Here is a 21,426-nt window from a genome sequence, read left to right as displayed (position 1 = left end):
CTGCCTGCCTACTTACTTACTTGCATTCAGTCCAGGTATCTGTCATCTTCCTCCTCTATGAGTATTGCCACTGTCAGAGTCAGAAGAGCAAGCAAAACCCAATTTAGATAGCTCTGCCTGTCATGGCCCTGGCCCCACTTAGTGTTGGCCTCTCTGCCTTCCACCCTACCAGCCCAAATGGGCACCAGTCATTGCTGAGGAGGAGCAAATGGTAGCCATAGGAGAGGAGGCAGAGTAGTGCAGTGCAATGCAACAGCATTTGTTGACAGATGGATGCCCTGCCCAGAAATTGTTCCTCAGCTAACTCCCGATACTGTCTTAAATGTCTCTCAGTTTTACTGCACAACCATGAGAGCTAGGAACTTGTTTATCTTAGAAAACCAACACGGGTATCTCGTTTGCAAGTGAAAATTGTGAATGTATAGCACATGGTCGTTTTGGTGTCTGCTGCAGATGGCACAGAGAAGACACGGCGTATCCCAGGCTCACAGACCACCGAGGACCTGACTGATCTGAAAGAGGACGTTGTGTATGTGGTGCGTGTGTCAGCCGTTATTGGCAACCGTGAGGGTAGCGCTGTTCCTCTCAACATCCGACTCCGTAAGTGTCCACTCATCCCAGATAGTCCTAGGCCCTTTTCAGAAATTAGCCTCCATGCGCATGGAAGTGGGAGCAGGGCCACATGCGCTAGCACCATCACCACCAGCTCCACCCTGAGACCTTGGTGCAATGGGAGGGAGAGCCTGTGCCAATTAGGTAGAACTCAGGTGGGTCTCCAGCTCCTAGCCTTGAGAGCCATGCACTTACTTCCACAGCCAGAGGCAGGAATGCTTCTAAATATCACTTGCTGGAAACCACTGGAGGAGAGGAGTGTACTCTTGTGCTTGGGTCCTTCTTGAGGGTTTCCTGGTTGGCCACTGGAAGAACAGGATGCTGGAGTAGATGGGTCATTGGCCTGATCCAGCAGGTCTTCTTGTGAGAAGCTTTAGCAGGTCACACTCCATCTGCAGTATGGTGATAATAATTCCTCCCTGAGACATGAAGCACTTCAAAAACTCCCAAGGCAAGAGGGGAGAACATTTTCCAGCCAGAGGGCCACATACCTTTATGGGTGGCTTTCTGAGGGCCACATGTCTGTGGTGGATGGGGCCAGAGGGAAATGTGGGTGCAGCAATGGATGTGACTCTTTGGTACCATAGGCTGCACATCACAGCGATGCAAATGTCAGGAGTTTCTTCATACATGCACTCACTCCCATATCCCATTCGGACAAACCAAGGGCATCATCACACGTCAAGGACACATTCCAACCAGGCAATAGCACTTCAGGAAGGTGTGGAGTAGGGCTGGTGAGGGACATGGCCTGAGGAGGGGAGGGGTGACCTGAGGAGGGGCATGGTCTGGGGGGCAGTATAGACACCCTCTGGGCCTGAAGTTCTCCACCCCTGCTCCAAAGTGGCGCGTAAGTGATTGTGCGTGACCAGTTTTTCCCAGCCAACCCCCTCAATTCTGTCTTTGGCTTTGTAGAACGCCCGACTGTGGGCAGCATCACCAACCTACAAGTGGCTGCCCTTGGACCCAGCCAATTGCGGGTGATGTGGAATCCAGTTGCCGGGGTTACCGGATATAAGGTGACGTGGCGGCAGAGAGATGGTGAGTTGTTCTGTGTGTGACAAAAATAACATTGAAGCCTTCAGAATTAGGCTTAATTGGAACTTGGGGGTCTGCTGTATTTAAGGACTAAAGTGTAGTGTCAAAACTAGAGAGATGAAATATATGAGGGGTGGGATAGGGCAGGAAGGAGAACTAGCTTGAGACTGCTGCCCAGTTACAAAAAGTGACAGCCCACTCAAACTCTGTAGACTCAATTAGCCTGATTAACTTGGGGAAAGTCTCCACATAGGTTAATTCTAAAATGCAATGCCATTTCGGACAGGATAGTTTTATGAAGTTGTTTTGAACCATTTTTAATAATTGTGTTTTTGTGTTGTAACCTGCCCTGGGACCTTAGGGTGAAAAATGAAAAATAAATAAACAACCAACCAACCAACAGGAGTCTAGTTTAATCAGCAATCTAGAGATCTCTTGAGTTCTTTTTTTTTATAACCAAGCAGGGGAAATAGTTTTGTATTTCAAAGGTGAAATACAATAGCCAGGAATTCTTAGCTTGGGTTCAGCTTATAACAAAAAATCCCTCCAGTTGGAATTTGTATTCCTTTGGGCAGCAAAATCTCTCTCAATTGGTCTTTTCTTTTTTAAAACACACACACACACACACAGTGTTGCTGTTTTGAAATATTTATTTGTCTCAGAAGGATGTAGACTGGTTTTGTGGTATGCCTGGAAGCTGTTCTGTTGAAGGATACCTTGTTTTTGCTAAGATATGCTGTTTCTGTTGGAAATGTCTGTCCAGAGTCTTACGTGGCAGTTGTGGCAGAAAAAGATTCCCAGAGCTGCTGTCTGGTAGCTCTCAGCTGAGGGATTTCTTGCCGAAATAGTCCACCCTGTTTTCAGCCCTGCTTTATGGAATACGCTTCCTCCAGCTTGATATTGTCTTCTCCCCCAGGTCAAGAGTTCTCTCAAGTCCTTCCAGCTAATAGAAACTCCTACACTATTGAGGGCCTGAGAGCTGGGTCCTTCTATCTCATTGGAGTCTCGGCCTTGGTTGGCAACAGAGAAGGGAGTCCGGTTACCGCCACAGCTACAACAGGTGAGGTCAGCTCTGGCTGTAGAACAGGGATGCCCACAGCAAGTCCATCTCAATGGCACTGCTCTCAATCATCCTTTTCCGTTCTTTTGTTTTGCAGCCCCTGATCAAGTGGGAATGGTCACCAGCTTGCAGGTCCTGGAGTCTCGGAGCACGGATGTACGAGTCACATGGGTTGGTGTGCCCGGAGTTACAGCCTACAGAATTGTGTGGGGCCGCAGTGATGGTACAGTAGCTGCTCAGTTGATCAGTTGTCTGCCTGCATTGATGCTGTTTCTGATGCTGATGTTTCTCCCAGAAAGTGAGATAGCAGAACCTTTGCAAGTCCCAGAATCCAAAGCCCCATTTGTTTTTCCCAAGTATGAAACGGGTTAAGACAGGGTTTAGAAACAGCTAGCCTTCCAGATGTTGCCAGACTGCAACTCCCATCTTTCTGACCATTGGCCATGCTGCCTGGGGGCCGATGGGAGTTGGAGTCCAACAACCTTTGGAGGGCTACAGCTTGCCCATCCCGGTTGTAGGCCAAGGATAACCTTTTGTCTGTGAATAGTATCAAGATTTGCACTTGCGAACTGGGATAGCTTGAGATGATTTTGCCCATCCTTTTAAAACTCTGCTCTGCTTTGAAGGTGGACCTGAAAACAGCAAGCTGGTCTCAGGAAGCACCAATTCCTTTGACATCCAGAACCTGGAAGGCGGAGTCAGCTACACTGTGAAGGTCACTGCACTGATTGGCAACCGCGAAGGAGACCCTGTGTCTATCATTGTCACCACACGTAAGACTTCAATGGATTTGTGTGCCACATCTCTGTCTGGTCCTCATTTCAAGGAGCTCTGGGCACTCACTACTTTGGCCTCTCTGTGAGTTAGGCAGGGGGGTTTGGAGACGTTGATTTGCCCAAGGTTGCCGGTGAGCTTCATGGGCAAGTGAGCGAGAGGTGTGAGCATCAACTGACTCCTTTTAGGTGGGGTTTGGCACCCTGGATTAGGCGGTGGCTGCATTTGTAGCTGTCATCCTAGAATCTCCCTGGAAGCAGAGGCTGCGAAATGGGGTTTGCACAGGGGTTTTCTGGATCTTTGGAATGCCCATCTATGGAGGGTGTCGGCTGCAGTTCCTAAACGAAAGGCCTTGTATTCATCCCACATTAAATACCCAAATGGACTCCTGGAGCACCCTACAGGATGAGTCCATGTGCATTCTTCGGTTCCCTCAGCAAGGTTCACTCCCTTCATCCAGGACAAATACCGTAGTTCCTACTACTGTGCCTTCTCCTATCCATGGCAGTGACTGACCCTCCCTGGATCCTCTTCCTTTGCTAACCCTCCCAACCTTTCCTCTCAGCGACAGTCTCAGTTCAGCCAGTTGGGAATCTGCGTGTGACCGACTCCTCTGAAAAGCACATCCGGGTCGAATGGAACCCAGCACCAGGAAGCACAGGCTATCGGCTTGTCTGGCAGCCTGCAGATGGTGAGTATTGCCTACACCAGAGATGGTGAGCCTCAGGTCTGGGGACCTCTTTGCCCTTAGGACTCTCCTCAGCCAGCCCTGCTTTGCACCCTCTTAAATGTTTCCTTCCTCCCCAGCTAGAACTCTGCCTGGGTAGAAGGGCGTGTGTGAATTTGCATTTGTTGCTCCACCTACTTTCGTTTCTGGACCCACCCACCTCCGGCATGTGGCCCTTGTAAAGTTGCCTAGAAGGGAATGTGGCCCTTGGCCCAGAAAAGGTTCCCCAGCCCTGTTGTGCTACCTACACCTCTCTTACTTCCGCCCAGCACTCAGGAAATTAACTCCCTCTCTAACCCGGGGCAGGCGGACCAGAGAGGAGCCAGCTGCTTCCGGCCAATGTCAACACCTATGACATCAGAGACCTGCAGCCAGGAGGGCGTTACGAAATCCGCATCACCAGCCTGGTGGGCAACCAGGAGAGCAGAGCTGTGGCTGTTGTTGCCAACACTGGTAAATCCACCTTCCATTCTTCCACTAAGTTGGCTAGTCTCTGCAGGCACAGAGATCAGCTAGAAGACACATTATTTATGAATTTAGAAGATATTCAAAGCGTACCTCGCTCTCACAGGTGACCTTAGGTTGCCTCTTGTACCCCCATGGGGCACTGCCTCAGGCCTGGCTCTGCTTGGAGTAAGGGAGCCATCTCCTGGTGGCATCTTCAAATTGCATTTCATCGGAGCTAAAAGGCTTCGTTCGCTGTGCTCTCCCTTCTTTCCTAGGTCTCACGTATGTGACCTGATAAACGGTGGTGGTTGGGAGTTGTGTGTGTTTCTTGTTATTTATTTACTTATTTGATTCCATTTATGGACCCTTTCCCATGAACTATGTCCAAGTGATTTCACAGTAAATTTCTTGGGTGTGTATACCTTTTCCAGAGGAGTTAGATTGGAGGGCTTATAACTTCAGACAGTATTAAGGTGTTTGTATGTTGTCCCCAGAGATAATGTGATGTATACCGTGTTTCTCATATTTTAAGGCAGGGGTCCCCAGACTTACCGAGCGGCGGGCCGGTGCCCGCCGCGCCGACCGCGCGGTGGGCCGGACGGCAGGGGAGTGCGCGCCCGTGTGCATGCGCACACGCACACGGGCGGGGAAAAAATCGCCGAAAATCGCTTGTGCGCATGCGTATGGGCCTCCCCCGACCCGGAAGTGCACCAGAAATGACCTCTTCCGGGTCGGGAGAGGCCCGTACGCATGCGCACAAAGGATTTTCGGCGATTTTTTGCCGATTTTTTAGATCGCCGCTGCGCCGCGCGCCGCGAGAGCGGGCGGCGGCAGCGGGCGGCGGGGGTCGTCGCGGGCCGGATTGGAAGGCCGATTGGGCCGCATCCGGCCCGGGGGCCGTAGTTTGGGGACCCCTGTTTTAAGGCATCCCCAAAAAATAAGCCATGACAGGATTTCAAAGGGTTGGTGAAAAATAAGACATACCCCGAAAATAAGCACTATCGCAAATCCCCGACCGAGCGAGAGGCGAAGGCGCGGGACCCAGCAGGAGCTCCCTGCCTGCTTCCCCGAGCCGTAGCTCATCGGGGGACAGAGCCGAAGATCGGCGGGCGCTCCTTGCTGGGCTTGACAAGCCCGGGAAACAGCGCCCGCCGATCTTCGGACCTGTGCTGTGTGACAGGCGGGGGGGGGAGCGGAGATCGTTCTCCGCTCTCCCCCCACCCCCGCCTGTCACCGAAGATCGACGGGCGCTCCTTGCTGGGCTTGACAAGCCCGGCAAACAGCGCCCGCCGATCTTCGGCCCTGTGCTGTGTGACGGGCGGGGGTGGGGGGAAGCGGAGATCGTTCTCCGCTCTCCCCCCACCCCCGCCTGTCACCGAAGATCGGCGGGCGCTGTTTGCTGGGCTTGACAAGCCCGGCAAACAGCGCCCGCGTGCACTTAATTAAAAAATAAGACATCCCTTGAAAATAAGCCATGTCGTGTTTTTTTGAGGAAAAAATTAATATAAGACATGTCTTATAATATGAGAAACACGGTAGGTTCTTCTGTTTCTGCCCTGTTATATGTTTAAAACCCGTCTTGCTGTTTTTTCCCTCAACTTCTAAAGAAAGAGGTTTGTGGGTTTTTTCCCCATCAACAATGGTGTTTATATATTATATTTCTGTATTGCCTTTCCATGGAAAATGATGAATGAATAACTGTAACAAACCAGTGGTGGCTAGTTGTGTATATGGATGGTGCTGTTCTCACATCTGCTGGGCTGTGAAAACATCTTTGTGATGAAAACACTCTCGCTTGTACATGGTAGTTATAACTACTGCAAGGCACTTCTGCAAAGCTTGGGGATGTAAATGCTTCCATGAGGAGTCAATGGCACTGGGGAGAATGTTTCACTAGTGTGGTAACTACTGCCATTGATCATGATTATGGAGTCTCAGTTGCTTCTCTTGGTGGAGGCAAAGATTGTCTGAAGGCCCCAGACAACTGCCTCAACTTTTTACCTCTGCTTGTCCAGCAGCAGTGGGTCGTGTGACCAACTTCCGGGTGGCAGAGGCTCAAAGGGATGCTGCGATTTTGACCTGGACTCCCGTTCCTGGGGCCACTGGCTACCTCCTCACTTGGAAATCTCCACGAGGTAATGGCAGAGGTTGAGGACCAAACAGCTGGGCCATTGAGGGGTGGGTGGGTATGAAAGAGGAAATACTGGCAGTGTGTCCTAGTGCCATCACCTCCTCCAGCTCTTGCACAGCTGAAGACTGGGTGGAGAAAGGCAGCTTGCAGCTAGCTAGCAAGAACAGATCTCGTTATATCTTGGCCTTCCTCCAGTGACCTCAGGGCAGCGTGCATAATTCTCCTCCCCCGTTTTATCCCCCCCAACAACCTTGTGAGGTAGACTGAGGCTGAAAAACAGTGATTGGATCAAGGCCACCCAGGGAACTTCATGGCTGAGTTGAGATTTGAACTGGAATCCATAAGCCAATACTTTTTAAGTACTGCCCCACACTGGCTCCCAGGAAGCGTGAAAATGACTGGAAGATTATTCCTTCCTTGGCAGGTGTAGCTGGTTCCCCCACCCTTCCCACCCCTCACTTTTCTCCTGTCATGCACAGGCCGAATCTCCCCATGGCATACCTTCTGCCACTGGTTCCAAGACCTGCTGCAGGCTTGAGATCTGTTACATAGGGGGGGCCACAGCCTCCGTACTGGGTCATCCTCTTGTGGAATTGCCCTTGTTTAACCTCCTTCATGCTCTTGCTTTCTTCCAGATGAAGGGGAAGCACAGAGAACGTTGCCTGGGTCTGCCACATCACACCAAGTTTCTGGCCTCCGCCTGGGCAGGAGCTACATCTTCACCATCCGCCCGCTGTTTGGGAGCGTCACAGGTCCTGAGACTTCTGTGACTGACCGCACAGGTGAGGTATCCTTGCACCTGGGAGGGAAATGCAGGACCTCTCCTATGTTGGAGAGCTTTCAAAGAGGATTGGACAAATTCAGGGAGGTTGCTGTCATCAACAACTATTAGCCATGATGGCTCTGCCTCTGCTTCAACAGTCTCTCTCCTCACTCCCTGTTATGTGTTATGTTCCCAAGGAAAACAAGTGGAGCTAAGGTGGATCATTTTTGCTTGGGCTGTTTCTGCCAGGCCTTGACATGCCACCTGGATCCCTTCTGTGCTCTGAACCAAAAGCTGTGCACAAGGGCAGCTTCTCGCGTGGGTGGGTGGAGAAAGGTCTTTGTTTTTATGTCCCCTGACCTCTGCATGGACGCCAACCCTACTCATTTTGAAACGTTCCCCTCTACAGTCTGCCGAGACGCCCGCAGAGATGTAGTTTTTCTTGTGCATGCCACTCGAGACAATGCCTACAACGCAGAGGCCGTGCAGAGCATCCTCTCCAACACTGTATCTGCACTGGGCCAGTTGGGTCCTGGTGCCACCCAGGTAATGACTGGCAGCTCTTCCTTTTGGCTCAGTTTGCATGTGCTGTAGGTGTTGGACCACTTGGTAAGAAGCCCATGCCAAGCCTCTGCCGCATGGCATGGCAAGCCATTCTGGTGCCAAGGCTCCCACTGCGGTCCTGGTGATTTTCACTTCATTTGCTATGGTTTGTGTCTGTAAGGCGAAAGTGGATGGAGCAGCACGGGAAGCGGCTGGTGTGAGTGGCCAGCCACACAGTGTTTCAGGTGGCTGCCTTGCTGGCCTTCGTGCACCCTAAAGTTGGTCAAGTACATTTCCCTTAGACATTTCCTGTCTTGGCTGCGGAGTGTCTTGGCTGCAGTGCCCTCTTCCGTACAACTCTCTTGCTCTATCTCAAAGGTGGGGAACCCCATTCCACCTGAGCACAGCAACCCCTTATTGGTGGTAGTGGGTGGGAGCAAAAACAATAAAGGGTGGAGCAATAGATGTAAATTTTTAGCTTTGTGCAGTATGCCTGTTTTTACACAAACTCTCTCACACACACATACAGTACATGCCTTTGGCCGTATCCAAGTCCAAGCACACATTGAAGCCTGGCAAAAATACTCAAGGAGGGTGTGAAGTGTGGCCTGGGGAGAGTCCCAAGGGCCAGGTGGAGAGGCCTGGAGGGCCACATCCAACCCTGGGCTTGAGATTCCGTACCTCTGCTCTGACTTTGTTTTTTTCCTTTTCTCCCCCAGGTGGGCATCGTGCTTTATAGCTACCGAGGCCTCCCTTTACTCCGGCTCAACCGCTCTAGTGACTTGCCAACAGTCCTGCAGTTTATCCGCTCGCTGCGCTATGATGAACCCAGTGGCAATGCCATTGGTAAGTGCAGGGCTGGGGGACTGAGCCACACAGGCTGGGGGACTGAGCTGTGTGGTACAAGTTTAATTGGTTCAGAGACCAGGGAGGGCATCACTGTAAGGACAAAACACACACACAGGGCTTTATTTCTGTTGAAATCCAGAGCCGTGTGTCAGGAGCTGCTCTGTCCTCTGGGCCTGAATATCATCACCTGCTCTTCTCCAGGATTTGACCTGGAGTAATGTGGGGCTGCTTCCAGTGTGGGACTGGTCTTTTATCAAGGGAAAGATAGCCAGAACTGCCACTGGTGTTGACTGTAACTTTAAGAACTGTAAATTAAAGCCAATGTGTTTGAGCTCGTTTCTTCCTCCTCCCTCACATTCCTTTTTTCCTTATGTGTCATGTCTTTGTAAGCCCTAAGGGCAATCTTAAAACTGATTTTTGCAAGCCACTCTGTGAGTCTTTTCAGCTAAAGGGCAGGGTTGGTAATAAATCCTGACCATGGGGTTGGCCAGTTACTGCTGTAAGACCTGAACAAAGTAGTGGCCAGATCCCAAATAAGAGGTGGCCACTTCCACTCCTGTAAAGCTCTGTTGACAATGAAGCACATGCTTGCTTTCTGTGGGTATGTGTATCTTGGGTCCTTTGCTTTCTTCACTGCAGGAGCTGCCATCAATTTTGCCAAGAGCGACATGCTGAGTCTCGCTGCAGGGCGCAGACCTGGTGTGCCCGGGACCCTGGTGATCCTGGCGGATGGTCCATCCAGCGATGATGCAATTGGGCCAGCCAGGGATCTCAAGGCTGCAGGTAAGGCACACAGGCCCTTAGAGTGTGGAGGGGGGTGGGAATATAAGAGTACAGGAGCACAGGAAACTTTCCTTACATCTTTTGCCTGTCCTGAATCTTCCAACATTCAGCTTCATTGGGTGGCCTGGGTTCCATGAGAGAGGGAGAATAAACTTATCTCTGTTCACTTCCCCCACATCTTGCCTAATTTTACATACCTCTGTTGTATGTATCCCTACCACTGTCACCTATTTTCTGAGCAAGATAGCTCCAGATATTGTAACCTTACCTCAGTCTGCCCACGGACTGTCTCGCCATGCTCTAGTTATCTCTCGCTCGGACTATTGCAATGTGCTCTATGTGGGGCTACCTTTGAAGGTGACCCGGAAACTACAACTAACCCAGAATGCGGCAGCTAGACTGGTGACTGGAAGCGGCTGCCGAGACCACATAACACCGGTCCTGAAAGACCTACATTGGCTCCCAGTACGTTTCCGAGCACAATTCAAAGTGTTGGTGCTGACCATTAAAGCCCTAAACGGCCTCGGTCCAGTATACCTGAAGGAGCGTCTCCACCCCCATTGTTATACCCGGACACTGGGGTCCAGCGTCGAGGGCCTTCTGGTGGTTCCTTCGCTACGAGAAGCCAAGTTACATGGAACCAGGCAGAGGGCCTTCTCGGTAGTGGCACCCACCCTGTGGAACGCCCTCCCACCAGAGGTCAAAGAGAACAACAATTACCTTTAGAAGGCATCTGAAGGCAACCCTGTTTAGGGAAGCTTTTAATGTTTGATGGATTTCTGTATTTTAATGTTTTGTTGGAAGCTGCCCAGAGTGGCTGGGGAAACCCAGCCAGATGGGCGGGGTATAAATAATAAATTATTATTATTATTATTATTATTATTATTATTATTATTATTAGGAAGTTGCTCCAGACCCTTGATTGTTTCTCTTGCCCTTTTCTTTGCAGCTAGAAAAAAAAACTTTTCCAGAGAAAACCCTATCCCTGTAGGTCTGACCAAAGGTTCTCTTGGAAAGAATTAGTTAAGCTGCTAGTCTCTTCTTCCGAACTGTTAATGTGCCTTGCCTAGGGAATGGCCAACCCACAGAACCCCTCAATGGGCTTACTTTCTCTTTCTGTGGCTTGCAGGAATCCAGGTGCTGGCTGTTGGCATGAACGGGGCTGACCGCGAGCAGCTGCGCCGCCTGGTGACCAATGAGGACCGGCGCAATGTTTTCTTTGTGAGGAGGGATTTGAGCACTCTGCCAGAGGCGGAAGAGGGGCTTGCCAACGCCCTCTGCAGGGCAGCCGACACTGAAGGGGTAAGACGTTCCTCACAAAATGCAGGGGAGGGATTACCTGCAGTTTGCTAAGCCACTGAATGGAGGGAGGTGAATGGAAGAGTGTTTGTTCTGCCTGTTCAGGTAGCACCCATGCAACACAAGACGTCTTGAGGTGTAGAAGGACAGCCACTCCTCTTGTTTGTAGGTGGCCTGGATTCCTCACACACGAGGGCCTTGTCTTAAGCCATGGGTAGACAAACTAAGGCCCAGGGGTCAGATCCGGCCCAATCACCTTCTAAATCCAGCCCGCAGATGGTCCAGGAATCAACGTGTTTTTACATGAGTAGAATGTGTCCTTTATTTAAAATGCATCTCTGGGTTATTTGTGGGGCATAGGAATTCGTTCTCCCCCCCCCCAAAATATAGTCTGGCCCCCCCACAAGGTCTGAGGGACAGCGGACCGGCCCCCTGCTGAAAAAGTTTGCCGACCCCTGTCTTTAAGTGGAAATGCCTTGTGGTGTGCATATAATCACATATTAATGTTTAATTCTTTTTAAATTACCCCCAAGTTTTTAGCTGTTCTCACTTTATCTGTAAGCCACCTTTAATCCCCGTCAGGGGGAAAACGGGAGTGTAAATAACATCATCATCATCGCCACCATCATTATCAATAATAAAAATAACCACTGGGTAAAGACCATCCCCCTGGAGCACTCTGCCAAGTGGTGGAGGGAATTCACCTCTGATTTTACATGGTAAAATGTTTGCATCTTGGCAGGACATCACAGGCCACGGGTTGTACCAATTGGTTACACGCGCACTGTGGTGAATTTCATCCCAGCGTCCAGCACAAAACATTTTCATGCAGCGGCAGCAGCATTATAGCTATTCTAACACTGGTCTTTTTATCCTTTGTGTTTCCCCACTTCTTCCCTCCCTCAGCCTAGACCAGAGCCCTGTACGGTGCAGTGTCCTAAGGTAAGTCACAGGAAGCTCCTGTTCAGCAGGACTAAACCAGGACAAGGAGCCGATGCTCTTTCTTGTAGCAGGCCAGATAAGAGCCGGAAATGGATACCAGGGGTGTGGCTTTTTTGAGGGGAGGGCTGTACCTCTGCGGTAGAGCACATGCTCTGCGTGCAGAAGGTCCCTGGGTCTTCAGGTAGGACTGGGAAAGGGACCCTGATCACGAACCCTGGAGAGCTGCAACCGGTTAGCGTAGTCAGCATGGAGCTAGGTTGACCCAGTGGTCTGACTCTCTATGTTCCTAACTGGGCATTGGCAAATAGAGACCTGGTCAGAAATTGAATTGGCGGTGAAGCTGTAGACAAGTATTTCCAACCTGTATTTCAGGCACCAAGAAAGGGCTTCCGAGCCTGGGGGGGAGATTCACACCCACACTCCCACATTGATAGAATATTTGAGGGGGAACTGCGGGACTAGTTCTGCACATGCCAGAAATGGGTGCTGTGTCCACAAACCACCCATGTGCTTGGGCAGGGTGGGGAAGGGCTCTAGGGCACGCTCTACTGTGTGAGAAGATGTTCTCTGGGGCAGGCTAGCCCAGGCCTAATAAGAGCTTCTCCTTGCGTGGAATGAACTCTAGATGTGCATATCAGTATTTCTCCCACCAGTTAAATATGTCGGTGGGTGACACAGGGCAGAGCGTCCTTCCATGGTTTGAGGGGGTGGGAGTCATGTATATCTGCCTTCTATAAGAATCAGCTGGAGTAAATGAGAGATGTGGTGAGAGCTACCAGAAGGCTTTCTCATCTTGGACAGGGGCTCTACCAGACGTGCCGACTCTAGGGGGCCGAAGGCACCTCAGCCTCCTTAATATTTGTTTCAAGGGGACCAGGCCCCCTCAATCTTTAGGTGGTCCTGCGCACCACAGGCCCAGGGGTCAGCTCCTCTTGAGCTCTCGGTCTCCTGCGACGTGTGCACGGTGTCACACATGTGTGTGATGTTGCATGCGACCCCTCCCCCCAAAAAATATTGGGGCCATCCCTGTGCCTCCGGGTTCTACAATTTATAGGCCAAGGCTGGGAGGAACCTGTGGCCTTCCAGATATTATTGTACTCCCGCCCCATCAGCCCCAGCCAGGGTGGCCTATGGTCAGCTTTTGACACTTGGGCAAGTTTTTAGGGCCCACCTTATTTATATGTTTGCAAGTTGTTTTAAATTGTTTTTCTGTTGTGTTCCAATGCTGTAACCTGGCCTTGGACCTTAGTGTGAAGGGCAAGGAAGGAAGGAAGGAAGGAAGGAAGGAAGGAAGGAAGGAAGGAAGGAAGGAAGGAAGGAAGGAAGGAAGAGTAGTCCAGCAGTATTTGCGGTGCCATGCATTAGCCAACTCTGCTCTAGGCTGGCACAGCATGTGGAAGTGTGTTCAGTTCCCCTTAGAGACAGGACGGAGGAAGTCAGCAATGGTGGAATCCGACCAATGATGCCATGCACTTTCCTAGGAGACTAAGGCAGGTGGAGAATAGGAGGGACTTTGGCGGGCATGGAAATGGCTCTGCACTGTTTCCCACTCTAGCTGTAGGCCAATCTCAAAGCTATTATTATTTATTGAATTTATATACCACCCTATACCTGGAGGTCTCTGCAGCATTGGACCACTTCCCAAGAGTTTTTTCCCCCCCTTATAAGCTGCCCAGAGAGAAGCAGGGAAATGTTTTGAGGTGTTCTTGCATGCAAACTGGGGCTTCTCTTTTCTTTTCCTGCAGGGCGAGAAGGGCGAGCCTGGTGAGATTGTGAGTATCTGAGATTTCCCAATGAAGGTGATCTCACACTGAAGTCCTTTTAGGGCCTAAAGAGGGTCGGTCCCTGGGGGTGGAAACAGCACTTAATCTCTCTGATCGTTTTTGCAGGGACGGAAAGGACGCATGGGACTTCCTGGGACTTCTGGAGATCCGGTAATGCCTGCTCTTTTGTGTGGGTCCCTGACCTGTATGGCTTGGAGTAGAGCTCATCTTGTTTGTTACGGTGCTGTTGGTTTGACTAGGGTCTTTTCATCTTCAGACTATTGGGGGCGAGGCAGGTGAGGGGGGGGACCCCTTGGCAGCAGCCCAGCCTGTATTTCAGGCAGGTTATAGCTCCCAGCACCAAAAGCATTTGGAAAAATCCACAACAGCAACCAGGCACTTCTTAAATAAAACAAATCCTATTATTTGTCTTTGGTTTTTTTCAGGGGCGCAATGGAATCCCTGGTCCTCCAGGCCCAGTAGGACCTCGGGGTCCTCCGGGCGATGTCACTGAGCGGCGGGGTGAGAAAGGAGACAGGGTGGGTACTCAAAGCATCTCATGTAGTCTTGAATATTTTACTCAAGAGGGAACAGAACACTAAGAATGATGGAACTTTTTTATGGGCAGGAAGCCTTCCTTGTTCCTCCTCATCAATCTGTTCAAGATCAGAGAATCCCTCTGGGTTCATCTTAAATTAGAGAATTTAGCTTTATGGTGCCTCTACTAATGAACTCTCTTTCCTGCAAGATGAATAGACTATGGGAGCTTGTTGCAATAACTTGCCTGCTTGGGTTACCTGGAGCTATCTGCTCTGCAGTCCCTTTGCTTTTGTTATTTGGATCTCACTGAGGGCCTGGCAAGTAACAGGCCCTTCCTTTCAAGTAAAAAACAAATTAGATGATCTGCGATCCCTTTCATTTCTAGTCTTCTAGCACTGAAATCCTAGACACGCTTCCTACTGGAATAAGTGGGATTTACTTCTGAGTAATATAATTAAGATTGAAACCCTAGCAAGCAGATGCACGTGGTAAAGAACGACTTATCCATCTGGGAATGCCTGCGTGTATGTTCTCATGCATGTGCTTCTTAATCTTAAGAGTAAAGGGCATTTTCACAATGGCATGTGCGACGAACCCCCTCGCCGACGCTGCCAATAGATTATGAGACGAAAGGGTACCGGGGTAAAGCAATCCCCACTCAATTCCTTACGCCTTAAAATAAACCCCTCAATTCTGGACTTCTCAGTAAAGAGAGTCTAATTCACGGGTGTCAAACACAAGGCCCGGGGGCCAAATCCAGCCCGCCAGACCTCTTCATGTGGCCCGCCGAGCCCCCCAGCCAGCGGGACCCAGCAGTGGGATCTTGCTGCTGAAGCGCCGCGCCAACAAACAGCTGGGGCCGGGGGGGGAGCGTAGAAAGGTGGCCAGAGCAACGCTGCGTGGAGCCACAGCAGGAGAAGGAGGAGGCAGCTTGCCGGGTCAGTGCCTGGCAGCGCCGCACGGAGAGTCCCGAGCCTCTGCGACGCAGCAGTGCTCTGTAGCACTTTGAATCCTCCTCCTCCTGTCACGGCTCGGCGCCTGGAAACGGCTGCTGCTGCTGCTGAAGCACAGACAAAGCACCCAGCAGCGCCGTGTGGAGGAGGAGGAGGATTCAAAATGCTACAGAGCACTGCTGCATCCCAGAGGCTCGGGACTCTCCGCACGGCGCTGCCTGGCACCGACCCGGCAAGCCGCCGCCTCTGCCTCCTCTTGCCTCACCTCATCCTCCTCCTGCCGCGGCTCAGCCTCACGAACGTGCAACTCTGAGGCTTTATGCACTTCTCCTAAAATGGACACCCGCTGCCTCACGCTGCACGGGAAATGCTTTTTGCCCTTGGGTCCCTTCACGCTCTTTTCTGGCGCTGAATCAAGGCAGCGACCCCCCCTTCCCTTTCTTTCTTCCTCTCTCTCGTTCTTATTCTTTCTTTCCCTCTCCTTCCTTCCTTCTTTATCTCTGTCTTCTCTCCCTCTTTCTTTTTCTTTCCTTCTTTATTCCTTCTTTCCTACTCTTCTTTCGCTCACCTCTTTCTTTCCTTCCTCTCTCCCTCCTGCTCCCTCTTTTCTTCCTTCCTTCCTTCCTTCCTTCCTTCCTTCTTCCGTCCTTCCCATCTTTCTTCCTCTCCCTCATTCTTATTCTTTCTTTCCCTCTACTTCCTTCCTTCTTTCTCCCTTTCCATCTTCTCTCCCTCTTTCTTTTTCTTTTCTTCTTAATTCCCTTCCTTATTTCCTACTCTTCTTTCTCTCCCCTCTTTCCTTCCTTCCTCTCTCCCTCCCACTCCCTCTTTTCTTCCTTCCTTCCTTCCTCCCTCCCTCCCCTCCCCTCCCTCTCCCTCTCCTCAGAAACATAGGATGCTGCTTTATACTTCTGGCCCTTAAACCCTGGAACCAGGAGAGCAGCTCCAGTGAGTCAACCTCAGCCAGTCCCTTTGGTGAAGGGTGGTGGCTCACTGGCAGAACATCTGTCCTGCATGCAGAAGGACCCCAGCATCTCCAGGTACTAGTAGCTCTGCAAAGGTCCTGCATGAAACCCTAGTGAGCCTCCACCACCCAGTGCAGTTACCCAAAATCATTTTTCAATAAATTGTACAATAATTGTACATTTGAATATCTACTTGCCATTATTCTGACTATGTTTCTGCTTTCAGAGCTAGTTATTACTTACATTATTACAAAAAACTAATAATTGAATGCAGTGACAATAATTTATGATAATAAAGAGTGGACACATAGTCCTACAGATACAACCGGCCCTTTGAGGGTGACCAAACTGCTGATGCGGCCCCCGATGAATTTGAGTTTGACACCCCTGGTCTAATTCCAGCTTTCGTGGCCTGATCTCACAAACACTCAGGCTATTTGAATGAACAACCTCTTGCCTACAGAACAGGGACTCCCTCAACTCAGATCCCCACTTTATCAGTCTGCCATATCACCCTGGCAAACTTGTGGCACTCTAGGTTTTCACCATACTGCCCATGTGACTCTAGGACGCAAACTATCCCCTTTTCCTTAGGTAAGTTTTGCCATTTTCTGCGTCTCCACCTCGGTGAGTTTTAATACGCTGCTGGAATAACCAAGACGATACTCTTTGGCACAAAAAGAAGATGAATTTTATTTACTTGAGAACATAGGTTTTTCTTTTCTGAACGATGCATAAGTTTACAAGCTTAGTTACAGTTGTACATTAACTCTGTCAGACTTTAACTTCAAGTTATCCTAAGCCTAACCTAAACCACCACTATCCTGGCCCCACAACCTTCTTCTTCCCTCTTCGTTACCACACTCCCCCTCTCCCAAACTGCCAAAACGGTAATCATCCCGCCTCCTAAAGATGCGCTGTCAGTTAAACTGGAAGTGGATTAACTCCTTCTAATCCAGGGTGTAATAAATCTTCCATCCTGGAGCTAATCCGTTACAGCATGTTCTTAATCGCTCTTGTTTTCTTCCAGGGATTTCCGGGAGCTGATGGATTGCCAGGGAATCCTGGCCGCCCTGGTGACCCTGGTTCTTCTGGCCAACCAGTAAACAGCATTTTTCTTTTATCTTTTTAACGTCTTGCCATCTGTCATTGCACACTGGGGCATTCCCATTTCCCATGATGCCTTGCTGTACTGAGACATTTATTTGTCTTCATCCACCCATTTGAGCTTAGGAATGATGGGCCCCCCTTGAGCAAAGAGAGCTATCTTCTCCTTGCACTAAGTTTGTAGTATTGCCATGACTTATGTTAGCCTAACCTGACTAGTTGCAAATTATCTGAACTATGAGAGGCCTCAGGGATTCCAGTACTTAGCCTGAGTTTGGCTTCTGAAATATACTCGGAGTCGAGAGTGAATTTCATGCTCTTTATTCAGCTCGTAGTCATCAAGGAGAAGAAGAGAAGAATGCCCTTTTCCCAAAACCATCTGCTTATATACATTATTTACACAATGGGCTTTGCGTGATTGGCTACTTTAGGGCTACACCTGTGGGCCAATCAGTTTGTGGATTGACTTCTGCCAGCCGCCTGATTGGCTGCTCCTGCAGGCCAATCAGGTTGCGGATTCACTTCCACCTGGAGTTGGATTGGGTGGCTCCTGAGGACCAATCAGACTGCTGATTCTGGATCCTATTGTTCTATGATTCAGCTCAGTACATAACAGCTTCCTTTGGAATGAGGTCACTTTGGGACTTACTGGCATTTTGGAATATTTGCTTTTATTCAGTGCTTTTTTTTCTGGTGGGACGCAGGGGGACACATACCCCTAAACATTTTGTGAATATAAGTTTGACCTCATTGAGGGGCAGTATTTCAATATGAGTAGGAAATGAGAGTACCCCTAAACATTTTTTAAGAAAAAAAGCACTGCTTTTATTTACAAAAATGCACGTTAAACATAGGTGGGAGTTCACAGCTTAGCGCTCCCAACAGATACCTGCTAATCACCCAGAGCTCCAGCTTAGCTACCTGGAATTCAGTCTGTCCCAGCCTGTGCTGTCTTATTATACCATCAGTGAGGAACCTTTGACTTCTCAGATATTGCTGGACTGCAGTTCCTATTATTCCTAATGGGATGATGGAGTCCAAAAGCATCTGGGAGGGCTAAAATCTTCCCCATCCCTGATCTTAGAATAATAAAATTGTAGAGCTGGAAGGGACCCCAAGGCTCATCGAGTCCAATCCTCGGCAATGCTGGAATCTCAAATAAATCATACATGACAGATCCAACCTCTGCTTAACAACCTCTAAGGAAGGAGAGTCCACCACCTCCCTAGGGAGTCCGTTCCACTGTTGAACAGCTCTTAGATCCATTCACACCCACACATAGCTTGATGACATCACCCCCAGCCAAGGAAGGGGGCAGAAGATGCGGGAAGAAAGAAATGTCCCCCTTCCAAAACAGATATTGGTCATCCTTAAAGTCCTTTAATTTCCTCATTTAAAAAAAAAAAAGAAACTGAGCTATTTTGCTGAATACCAGTTGCTGCAAACTACATCAGGGGAGAGTGCTCTTGTGGTCGAATCCTGTTTGCGGGTTTCCCACAGACTGGCCCCTGGTTGGCCACTCTGAAAAACAGGACTGAAAACAGGATCCCAGTCCTAAGGATCTTAGGCTAGGACTACTTACAAGTGCAAATCTCCAGCCAGCTTGTGCCTCAGGCAACCTTCACTAACAGAAAACCCAACTCTAAAAGAATGCTGAGTCGGCAGGTACCCAAAGGGCCCATTTAGCCCAACCCAAATCCCACTGCAGCGCTATGTGGCTGTACATGTGTCATCTTCCCATCCCACCTGCTCAATTCGGGATTCCTATCCTGGGGCGAGGGAACCCTTTTTATTACTGTCCATCACTGAATTTATTTTCTCTTCCACAGGGTGGCCCTGGCCTTCCTGGTCTCCGAGGACTCCCAGTAAGTAAAGGGGTTGATTCCCATGGATCCCCTCTCACTGACTGAAAAGACTCTTACTTATCTTTACCGTTTTCTTCCAGGGAGAGCGTGGAGTGATTGGCCCAATAGGGCCAAAGGGAAGCAAAGGTGAGCCGGTAAGTGCATAGACGACCTCCTAGAAGGCTCAGGTGGGGTCTTAATTTCTGAATTCCTACAGGGCAGTGTTTCAAGACGCACTGCCAAGCCAAAGGTGCTGTGATGGTGAGAACCAGAGTTAGACAGGAGAAACTGCTCTAGCCTGCTCGTTCCCAACCCTGTGTTTCTGTAGTCTACCATAGTGCTGCAGCCAGTGAGGTGTTTAGAGTGTTGGACTAGGACCTGGGAGACCAGGGTTCAAATCCCCACTCGCCCATGAAGCTCACGGGATGATGACCTCGGGCCAGTCCTTGCTTCTCAGCCTAGCCTACCTCACAGGGTTGGTGTGAGGATTAAATGAGGAAGGGGAGAACCATGTGTGCCACCTTGAGCTCATTGGAGAGAGAAAATGGTGGGGTATTAGATAGATAGATAGATGAAGAATACCTGGTTGGGAGAAACGGTGGAGGGGGTGGGTAGGAATAACACAAAGCCCCCACTTTCTTATCTCTTCTGAAATTTGGCATTTGGGTGGCATGACCCCCCCTCTCTCTTCACACTCCCCCATCTCTCTGGAGCAAGGCCATATTGGACCAGCATCTGTTGTAACCCACATTCAACTGGACACAGGTAGTCAAGGTTCAACAGCACTGGGACAATGACCTCATGTCTGGGAGTCCTGGGACTGATTCTTTGACTGCAACAGGTGCTGTTTTAATTGATCAGGGCTGCCCTTCCCAGATTCTGCTTCCTCATAGGGACACCAGAGAGCAGCAGGCAGCTGGGACCCAGATGGCTTGTAGGGTTTAAAGCGCCTCCTCTTCTCGGTCGATGACTCTAGAAATCTGTGTACCATTCATGTTTCACCCTGCACAATCTAAATTCAGATTCCAGCTTTGCTAGTAATAAATATACTTTACTTCTGCTCTTTGCCTTGCAAAGGACCCATATGTTTGGTAAGTCCTAGGGACAGATCCGATTTCTTTATATTATCAAAAAGGATGGGGCATTGCTCCTTCACCCCAGCATACCTTGCAGCAGGCATGGCTAGCTCCATATTTGAGGGGCTCCCCAGCAGTGTTGTGCAGCATGCCCCCCCTTTCATCAGTGGAATCCCACCATTGGGCTTGCTGGTGGCAAGCAGCAATGAGGAGGGAAGCAGGATCCAAGCTGCCTGCTATTTAAAATCTCCTTTTTAAAACTTGCAGGCATGTCTTCCCCCTGAACTTTCTGCTTTTGTTTTGTTTTTGCTTACCGTAACAGTCCAGCACGTGGAAAAGTTCTAAGTGACCCTGAAAACTGTCTAATGACTTTTTTTGTTGCTGCTTGTGGGCGTTACACTGCTTTTGCTGTGGTACACCACATTTTAACATAGCCGTAGAATAACTGCCTGTATTTCCTCCCAAGAGAAACTGAGGCAGTCTCCCGCTTCATCCCTGAGCTGTACTCTGTTGATGTGACCTTCGGCCTTTTGTCTTGGGCAGGGGGAGCCTGGTGAGCTTGTAAATGGAGCAGGAGGAGGTGGGCTTCCTGGCCGGAAGGGGGAGCCTGGCAATCCGGTACGTAGCATCTTACAGGCAAGAAATGAGAAAGTGGCTGAATGGGGGGGGGCAACCACAGAGGGGAGGGGAGGATAGTTGTACTGCATGAGAACCTGAGCCCCTCTGTACATCAAGCCCTGCATCTCTTGAAGCATCCTGCAGCTGTTCAGCACTGCTGCTCTTTCTGTGAAATGTGTGGTGCAATCCTCCATGTTCAGTGAGATTTACCTCCACGCAGGTGTGCAGAGGATTGCAGTCAATTGCCTCCACAGTGGGCAAAGTAGGAACCAACTGGTGGGGATGGTCCTGTGTTTGTTAACTTCGCTCTTTCTTCCCGAAGGGAAGCCCTGGACTTCCTGGACTTCCTGGGACCAGGGGATCATTTGGTGATCCTGGACCTCCTGGGCCTGTGGGACCTCCTGGGCCTGTGGGACCTGCCGGCGAGTTTGTCAAGGTATGCTCTCCCCCCTCTTGGAAGGCTGTGTTGTTTCAGCAACTGCACCTTATGCAGTCCATGCACACACACTTTGCCCCTTTTGCTAGGTATGTAAGCAGGCGTTGCACACACATGTGCCCAAACCCACAAATTCACAGCAAACAAGCTTCACTC

At 50.0% G+C, this 21,426-nt stretch overlaps 1 protein-coding gene across 6 annotated transcripts in view; it reads left to right on the top strand.

Annotated features, from left to right (window-relative positions):
- Window positions 1-21,426, top strand: part of COL7A1 (collagen type VII alpha 1 chain) — a 119,854-nt gene that overhangs the window by 29,020 nt on the left and 69,408 nt on the right. For all 6 annotated transcript variants that reach the window (XM_060271416.1, XM_060271414.1, XM_060271413.1 and 3 more), the window contains 22 exons: window positions 454-600; window positions 1,528-1,653; window positions 2,567-2,710; window positions 2,808-2,933; window positions 3,337-3,483; window positions 4,050-4,175; window positions 4,518-4,664; window positions 6,677-6,793; window positions 7,425-7,571; window positions 7,962-8,098; window positions 8,815-8,941; window positions 9,584-9,727; window positions 10,857-11,029; window positions 11,933-11,968; window positions 13,714-13,740; window positions 13,858-13,902; window positions 14,178-14,270; window positions 17,220-17,291; window positions 19,126-19,161; window positions 19,242-19,295; window positions 20,760-20,834; window positions 21,157-21,270. In XM_060271416.1, coding sequence (XP_060127399.1) covers window positions 454-600; window positions 1,528-1,653; window positions 2,567-2,710; window positions 2,808-2,933; window positions 3,337-3,483; window positions 4,050-4,175; window positions 4,518-4,664; window positions 6,677-6,793; window positions 7,425-7,571; window positions 7,962-8,098; window positions 8,815-8,941; window positions 9,584-9,727; window positions 10,857-11,029; window positions 11,933-11,968; window positions 13,714-13,740; window positions 13,858-13,902; window positions 14,178-14,270; window positions 17,220-17,291; window positions 19,126-19,161; window positions 19,242-19,295; window positions 20,760-20,834; window positions 21,157-21,270 — 2,360 coding nt within the window. The remainder of the gene's footprint in view (window positions 1-453; window positions 601-1,527; window positions 1,654-2,566; window positions 2,711-2,807; window positions 2,934-3,336; window positions 3,484-4,049; window positions 4,176-4,517; window positions 4,665-6,676; window positions 6,794-7,424; window positions 7,572-7,961; window positions 8,099-8,814; window positions 8,942-9,583; window positions 9,728-10,856; window positions 11,030-11,932; window positions 11,969-13,713; window positions 13,741-13,857; window positions 13,903-14,177; window positions 14,271-17,219; window positions 17,292-19,125; window positions 19,162-19,241; window positions 19,296-20,759; window positions 20,835-21,156; window positions 21,271-21,426) is intronic.

The sequence above is a fragment of the Zootoca vivipara genome, chromosome 2, assembly GCF_963506605.1.
Source record: "Zootoca vivipara chromosome 2, rZooViv1.1, whole genome shotgun sequence".
Taxonomy (NCBI): domain Eukaryota; kingdom Metazoa; phylum Chordata; class Lepidosauria; order Squamata; family Lacertidae; genus Zootoca; species Zootoca vivipara.
This window is presented reverse-complemented; position numbering and strand designations above follow the sequence as displayed.